At 48.2% G+C, this 8,717-nt stretch overlaps 1 protein-coding gene across 1 annotated transcript; it reads left to right on the top strand.

Moving 5' to 3' along the window:
* Window positions 1-395: 395 nt before the first annotated feature.
* On the top strand, window positions 396-1,265 carry LOC129010245 (large ribosomal subunit protein eL29-like). The gene is given in 3 exon segments (XM_054444239.1): window positions 396-463; window positions 772-1,030; window positions 1,122-1,265. Coding segments are annotated over 3 exon segments (471 nt in total).
* Window positions 1,266-8,717: the final 7,452 nt, after the last annotated feature.

The following is an 8,717-nucleotide window of genomic DNA, read 5'->3' as shown; positions in this document are numbered from 1 at the left end:
AGTCCCGATTTTTATTCTAGACTTGAGTGGAGGACCCTGGATCTCACAGGTCTCAAGATCTCATCGAGCCCACCTGAGATCTCAGGGTGGCCAATGAGAGGGGAAGTCCGCTGGGAGAACTTGGGACAGGTGCTGGCCGAATATCTCCAGTCCTCAGAGTCCATGGTGTAAGCTGAAGCGCATGGACCCACAGGTGGAGGGAGGTGAGTTCTGTTCCCGCTGCAGAGCCACCAAGTCCACCAGATCATCCATGGACTGCCTAATGGCCTTCAATGCATTCCACGTCCACTTAAGCCAGCTGGAGAGGATTCTGTTGTTTGCAACCAAGAACTATCAGATACAGCCTTTCCCTTCCAGAACCAGGTGCTTCAGGGGCTGCAGGTTACGGTGCAGACATGGCCAAGTCCAAGAACCACACTGCAGACAACCAGTCCCAAAAACAGCACAGAAACGGCATCAAAAAATTCTGATCACAGGCCGGGTGCGGTGACTCACACCTGTAATCCCAGCACTTTGGGAGGCCAAGGTGGAAAGACCACTAAAGGTCAGGACTTTGAGACCAGCCTGGCCAACATGGTGAGAGCCTGTCTCTACTAAAAATAGAAAAAAATTAGCAGAGCATGGTGGCATGCACCTGTAGTCCCAGCTATTCAGGAGGCTGAGGCAGGAGAATCGCTTGAACCTGGGTGGCAGAGGTTACAGTGAGCTGAGATTGCACCATTGCACTCCAGCCTGGGTGACCGAGGGAGGCTCTGTCTCAAACAAACAAACAAAAAACAAATTCTGATCGCAAAGATATGAATCTCTTTAGGGGGTGGACCCTAAGTTCCTGAAGAACATGCGCTTTGCCAAGAAGCACAACAAAAAGAGCCTGAAGAAGATGCAGGCCAACAATGCCAAGGCCATGGTTGCACGTGCCGAGGCTATCAAGGCCCTGGCAAAGCCCGAGGAGGCTAAGCCCAAGATCCCAAAGGGCATCAGCCACAAGCTTGATCGGCCTGCCTGCATCGCCCACTCCAAGCTTGGGAAGCTCCATCAACCTGCCTGCATCACCCCACTGGAGTGCAGTGGTGCGATCTCAGCTCACTGCAACCTCTGCCTCCCAGGTTCAAGTGATTCTCCTGCCTCGTGCTGGCACTGCCAAGCGTCTCAGGCTCTGTCGGCCAAAGGCCAAGGCCAAGGATCAAAGCAAGGCTTGGGGTCCAGCTTCACTTCCAGCTCAGGCTCCTGAAGGCACCCAGGCCCTGACAAAGGCTTCACAGTAGAGGTCTCTGTCTGCCTACATGAGGATGGAAGGACTGGCGTGACCCCTGGGCTGTCATCCCCACGGGACTATTGTCCTCCTGTGCTCTTTGTACAAATAAACTGAGGCAGGAAAGAAAAAAGAACTATCAGATACAGAGACCGTGGCCATTGTTGACATCCAGAGTTTCCAATTCCTCCCTAGTGGGATCCAGAACTGCACCCCTCTTGGCCTCCCTTCCAATTGTCAGAGGCGTTTGAACCAAAGCAACTCCATCTTGAGTAGGGGCTGGGTAAAATGAGGCTAAGACTTACTGGGCTGCATTCCTAAATGGTTAAGGCATTCTAAGTCACAGGATGAGACAGGAGGACAGCACAAGATACAGATCATAAAGACCTTGCTGATAAAACCGTTTGCAAAAAAGGAGCCAGCCAAAATCCACCGAATACAAGATGGCGACGAGTGATCTCTGGTCATCCTCATTGCTGCTCTCCCACCAGCGTCATGACAGTTTATAAATGCCATGGCAATGTCAGGAATGTTCTAAAAAGGGGAGACATGAATAATCCACCCCTTGTTTAGCATATCATCAAGAAATAACCATAAAAATGAGCAACCAGCAGACCTCGGGACAGCTCTGTCTATGGAGTAGCCATTCTTTTATCCCTTTACTTTCTTAATAAACTTGCTGTCACTTTACTCTATGGACTCACTCTGAATTCATTCTTGCAGGAGATCCAAGAACCCTCTCTTGGGGTCTGGATCCGGATCCCTTTCCTGTAACACAATGAGGCACAATGGCGCAGTGGACAGAATGCTGGAGTCCTGGATATGCCACTGGTTTGCTGTGTGCCCCTAGAAAAGCAAATAGACTTCTCTGAGCCTTGATTTATTGAGACTGCCAGGACCAAATGGAGAACTTTACAGCCTGCAAAGATTGTGAAATATTTTACCCCACCCATGGCATTCAAAATAAAAACAGGGCTGGCACGGTGGTTCACACCTGTAATCCCAGCACTTTGGGAGGCTGAGGCAGGCAGATCACCTGATGGCAGGAGTTCAAGACCAGCCTGGCCAACATGGTAAAACCCCATCTCTCCTAAAAATACAAATATGAGCTGGATGTGGTGATGCGTGCCTGTAGTCCTAGCTTCTTGGGAGGCTGAGGCAGGAGAATCGCTTGAACCCAGGCAGTGGAAGTTGCAGTGAGACGAGATCACACCACTGCACTCCAGCCTAGGTAACAGAGTGAGATTCCATCTCAAAAAACAAACGACATAAGTAAAAACAGTACTAATCCATAAGATAAGTGCCACTCATTATCTCAGTGACAGACTTCTGACACAGGTGTAGATTCTTCAGAAAACATTTTGGCCTCACACAGCAAGAGTTATAAAAATGTTTATATTCTTCAACCCAGGAAACCTAAATGTGGAGATTCATCCTAAGAAAATAAGTCAAACTTGGGGACTTTTTTTTTTTTTTTGAGACAGAGTCTCCCTCTATTGCTGAGGCTGGAGTGCAGTGGCCCTATCTTGGCTCACTGCAACCTCCACCTCACAGATTAAAGCGATTCTCCTGCCTCAGCCTCCCAAGTAGCTGGGACTACAGGTGTGCGCCACCACACCCAGATAATTTTTGCATTTTTTAGTAGAGATGGGGTTTTGCCATGTTGGCCAGGCTGGTCTCGAACTTCTGACCTCACATGATCCACCTGCCTTGGCCTCCCAAACTCCTGGGAGTACAGGCATCAGCCACCGTGCCCGGCCAAGTCAAAGATTTTTAAAATGCAAAGACACTCTTGTGTTCTCCTCTCTCTGTGCCCTTTGATGGTATGGCAAGGCATTTAAAGATGTTTCTGGCATTTTTTTAAATTCTAAGACAATGTTAACTATACGGTTATTGGCTAGAAATCCTGAGTTATCAACTGTACATATCCATAATTTGTAAAAAAGAACAAAACAACCAAGACAAACTCTCAATGTTCCTCACTTGGCAATGAGGCCGTGGGGGAAGATGGCTTTCGGAGGAGTGGTAGCTCAGGGTGTGCACTGTGAGACAGGACGTGTTGACTCCGTGGTGAGCATCTATTTAGCTTCAGGTGGTCTTGTTTCTGTATAGAGTGACATAGCATTCTGCTGCCATTCTTAGCTGTGGACAAAGTGGGATCAGCTGGCATGAGAAGTGTTTGGGGTTTTTTTTTGTTGTTTTTTGTTTTTTTGAGACAGAGTTTCGCTCTTGTTGCCCAGGCTGGAGTGCAATGGTGCAGTCTCGACTCACCCCAACCTCCGCCTCCCGGGTTCATGCGATTCCCCTACCTCAGCCTCTCGAGTAACTGGGATTACAGGCGCCCACAACCACACCTGGCTAATTTTTGTATTTTTAGTAGAGACAGGGTTTCGCCTTGTTGGCCAGGCTGGCCTCAAACTCCTGACCTCAGGTGATCCACCCACCTCAGCCTCCTAAAAAAGTTCTGGGATTACAGGCGTGAGCCACCATGCCCAGCCTTTTTTTTTCTTTTTGAGACAGGGTCTCCCTCTGTTGCCCAGACTGGAGTCCAGTGGTGCAATCACAGCTTACTGCAGCCTTGACCTTCCAGCCTCAAGTGATCCTCCCACCTCAGCCTCCTGAGGAGCTGGAACTACACCACACCTGGCTTTTTTTTTTTTTTTTTTTTTAAACAGAGACAGGGTCTGTGTTGGCCAGGCTGGTCTTGAACCTCTGGCCTCAAATGATCCTCCCATCTCGGCCTCCCAAAGTGCTGGGATTACAGACATGAGCCACTGCACCTGGCCTAAATTTTGTTTTAAACAAACTACAGAACTCTTCCTTGTCAGCAAAGCAAAGAGCCACCCATCAATGAAAGTTCAAGAATCAGGTGGGGCGCAGCGGCTCATGCCTGTAATCCCAGCACTTTAGAAAGCCGAGGTAGGAAGATCACCTGAGGTCAGGAGTTTGAGACCAGCCTGGCCAACATGGCAAACCCCATCTCTACTAAAAATACAAAAAAAGGCCGGGCGCGGTGGCTCATGCCTGTAATCCCAGCACTTTGGAAGGCCGAGGCGGGCGGATCACGAGATTGAGACCATCCTGGCTAACAAGGTGAAACCCCGTCTCTACTAAAAAAACAAAAAATTAGCCAGGCTGAGGCAGGAGAATGGTGTGAACCTGGGAGGCAGAGTTTGCAGTGAGCCGAAATCCCGCCACTGCACTCCAGCCTGGGCGACAGAGCTAGACTCCGTCTCAAAAAAAAAAAAAAAAAATTAGCCAGGCATGGTGGCAGGTACCTGTAATCCCAGCTACTCGGGAGACTGAGGCAGGGGAATCACTAGAACCCAGGAGTGAGGTTGCAGTGAGCCAAGATCTTGCCACTGCACTCCAGCCTGGGCAACAAAGTGAGACTCCATCTCGAAAAAAAAGAAAAAAGAAGAAGAAGAATCTTCTTTATTTTGTATGTTTAGAATGCTGAGGTGTTTTTCAAGTTACATTAACAGCATTGCACTTTTTAAAAAGAAAAAGAAAATAAGCTAAAGGCAAAAAATATCCATATATACAAAGATGCCGATTGTAAAATCATCTCTGCATAGGGAAGTGGAAATAAGTAAAAATCAACAAAATAAACACTTGGAATGAAAAAAGCCAAGCCCAAAAGAGCTCATACTGAAAAATGCCATTCATACAAAGCACGAAATTAGGGGAAGCTAACTTTGCCTTTAGAAGTCAGAATAGAGGTTATCTGGTAGAGGGGGATAGAGAAGGAATAACTGGAAGGGAAATCAAGAGGCTTTCAGGGCTGCAGATGTTCTGTTTCTTGATCTGGTTACGTAGTCAATTTCATTTGTGAAAATTCATCCAGCTGTACACTTCTGATATGGACGCTTTATATGTGTGTATTGTACTCCGATACAAAAGTTTTCTAGACAGATGAACAAGAGGATGATTTTTTTTTTTTTTTTTTTTTTGAGACAGAGTCTCGCACTGTTGCCCAGGCTGGAGTGCAGTGGTGCGATCTTGGCTCACTGCAACCTCGCCCTCCAGGTTCACGCCATTCTCCTGCCTCAGCCTCCTGAGTAGCTGGGACTACAGGCGCCCGCCACCACACCTGGCTAATTTTTTGTATTTTTAGTAGAGACAGGGTTTCACCATGTTAGCCAGGATGGTCTCGCTCTCCTGACCTCGTGATTCGCCTGCCTCGGCCTCCCAAAGTGCTGGGATTACAAGTGTGAGCCACCACACTCTGGCCAAGAGGAGGATTTTTAAAGTAAATTATGGCTTATCTACTCATGGAACATTCTAGAGCGTCGAAAAATATAAAAATAACCACACCTGGCCTGGTGCAGTGGCTTGCACCTATAATCCTAGCACTTTGGGAGCTCAAGGTGGGAAGATTGCTTGAGTCCAGGAGTTTGAGACCAGCCTGGGCAACATAGTGAGACCCCATCTCTATTTAAAAATGTTTAATACAAAATAAAATAAAATAAAATACCCACATCTATTAAGCATACGCATGGTATGTACATATTGTTTTTTCTCATCTAGTCCATCTTCTGTCCAATTCATTCGCCACTCTTCTCTTCCTGCTGTGTGTCTCAAGAAGTGGACAGTGTGATCCACATCACTCAAGGGCTCCCTTGCCTTCTGTCTTCTGGTTGAATGTAGCCAATGACAGAGACCAGCAGGAGACCAGCCAGGCAGGGTGAGAGAGATGTGAGACATTTCTTTCAAAGCTCTTGCATGCTTTGACATCCTGTCCCTGCTAGTCGCTACATCCCTGTGCAGCTACAGCTTCTGTCCACACGGCTCCCCTCTCCAGCTCCAGCCCTCACTGGGCTTCCATCACACCAGTTCCTTCTCCTGCCTCATCCTACCTTTAGTGTAGCAATGGCTTCCTTCTCTTGCTATTCTCTCAGTGCCTCAACCTCCCTTCTCTGTTCCCTTAACCCTGCCCACACTCTAAGAGAAGTCCTTCTTTAAAGTCTTTTGAACTGTCTGGGTTGGATTCAGTTTTCCTCGGAGCCCTGACCGTCACAGCCACTCCTCACCTTCCCATGTGACAAGTAAGTGACCTTCTTGGGTTCAATGCTGCAGAGACTGTGCCTTCAGCAGAGTGGTGGGAACCAGCCCGGGAGTGAAGCCAGCATTAATTTCAATTTGGCACCAGGAGTTGTGCCAAATGCTTTCATCTTTTATTTTATTTCTTTTTTTTTTTAATTTTTTTTTTGAGACCGAGTCACTCTGTTGCCCAGGCTGAAGTGCAGTGGCACAATCTCGGCTCACTGCAACCTCCACCTCCCGGGTTCAAGCAATTCTCCTGCCTCGGCCTCCCTAGTAGCTGGGATTACAGGGGCATGCCACCACACCCGGCTAATTTTTGTATTTTTAGTAGAGTTGGGGTTTCACCATTTTGGCCTGGCTGGTCTCGAACTCCTGACCTCAGGTGACCCGCCCACCTCGGCCTCCCAAAGTGCTGGGATTACAGGCAGGAGCCACTGCACTTGGCCTCATCTTTTTCTTTTTCTTTTCTTTTTTTTTTTTTTCAAGAGAGGGTCTCAATCTGTCACCAGGCTGGAGTGCAGTGGTGCAATCACAGCGCAGCCTCAACCTACTAGGCTCAAGTGATCCTCCTGCCTCAGCCTTGTTTCATCTTTTTGAAAAAGTAAAGAACTGAGCTCTCTCTCTCCCTCTATGTGCCACCTTCCTCTCCCTGTCATGGTCCCACTTTCCCCAGCTGAGGCTATGAACAGGTAGAGCTCACAGAGCTTGGGAGAGTGAGAGGAAAAGAGAAGATTGCAGGCCATGCTGTGGCCCTGCAAGGCACGGGAGAACAAATGGCTGCCCATCTGGAGGCAGCAGCAGAGACCTGATGCCCCAAGCAGTATACGTACCCAGTGTGCTGCCCAGCTGCTCTGAGCAAAGGTCATGTCTGTCTGGCCTCCTCCTCAAGGGAAAATGGAAGCTTCAGTGTGACAGTTTGTCTCCTCAATATCTACTCTCTCCTTCCTCCCTTTTCTTACTTTTACTGGGAATGGCACATGCCCACCTTTGAAAACCACATCTCAGTTGGGCATGGTGACTCATGCCTGTAATCCCAGCACTTTGGGAGGCCGAGGTGGGTGGATCACTTAAGGTCAGGAGTTCAAGACCAGCCTGGCCAACATGGTGAAACCCCATCTCTACTAAAAATACAAAAATTAGCCAGGCGTGGTGATGGACGCCTGTAATCCCAACTACTTGGGAAGCTGAGGCAGGAGAATTGCTTGAACCTTGGAGGCAGAGGTTTCAGTGAGCTGAGATCGTGCCACTGCACTTCAGCCTGGGGGACAGAGCAAGACTCCATTTCAAAAAATAAAAAAAAAACATAAATAAAAAATAAAAACTGCATCTCCCAGGCTCCTTTACAGAAATGGACAGCCATGTGACTAAGATCTGGACCAGCAGCTATGGCGGGTGGGGTAGAAGGAGCTCTGCTGATGCCCTGAGCAGATGCCTACCCTTTACTAACTCTGCAAACATTCACCAGCATCTGCAGCCTTTCTATGCTTCTAACATAGATTTGGGCAATGGGGCCACCTCTGCTGTATGGAAAGCCAGAAGTTCCTGGAGATTTACTTCCTCCCAACCTCTTCTGGGCAGCCCATGGCTGGGTTGGAATGCAGGAGCCCAGTTCCTTTCCTCTGAGGCAGGACAAACTCTGAGATGTAATTTATACTCCCAAGCTCCCCAAGGATCCAGCTGAGGCTGCCCTGAAGTTGCACTCTTGCTTGGCGTGTTCCTTTTCCTCATTCTGCTTCCTTCACTCCCTGACCAGTTTCCCCTGAGAGCATTTCCCGAATTAATCACTTGCATCTGGATCTTTGGTTCAGGGTCTTCTGGGAGAATGTGACCTAAGCAGGACACTTCCAAGAAATCTCCTAAAAACAGTCTGACTGAACTGGCATGCTCTCTCTTTCCTTCTTTTACCATTATCTCCCTTCCTGCCTAAAAAGTAGATATAATGGCTGGAGCTCCAGCAGTCATCTTGTAACCGTAATAAGCATAGGGATAGAAAGATTGTGGCTTCCTGATAACTTTGGGTAGCCAACAGTCCTAGACTCCTACCTCTTCCAGACTTCTTTCATCTGAGAGAAAAATAGAGCGTTATTTTTTTTTTCTTTTTTTTTTTTTTTTTTTGAGATGAAGTCTCACTCTTTTGCCCAGGATGGAGTGCAGTGGCACCAACTTGGCTCATTGCAACCTCCACCTCCTGGGTTCAAGGAATTCTCCTGCCTCAGCCTCCGGGTAGCTGGGATTACAGGCTACAGGCGTGTGCCACCACGCCTGGCTAATTTTTGTATTTTTAGTAGAGACAGGGTTGCACCATGTTGGCCAGGTTGGTCTCAAACTCCTGACCTCAGGTGATCCACCCACCTTGGCCTCCCAAAGTGCTGGGATTACAGGCATGAGCCACCGCACCCAGCCGACTCTTTTTCAGGTT

Source organism: Pongo pygmaeus, chromosome 10 (genome assembly GCF_028885625.2).
Source record: "Pongo pygmaeus isolate AG05252 chromosome 10, NHGRI_mPonPyg2-v2.0_pri, whole genome shotgun sequence".
Classification (NCBI taxonomy): domain Eukaryota; kingdom Metazoa; phylum Chordata; class Mammalia; order Primates; family Hominidae; genus Pongo; species Pongo pygmaeus.
Note: the sequence above shows the minus strand (reverse complement) of the source record. Positions and strands in the feature narration are given on the sequence as shown.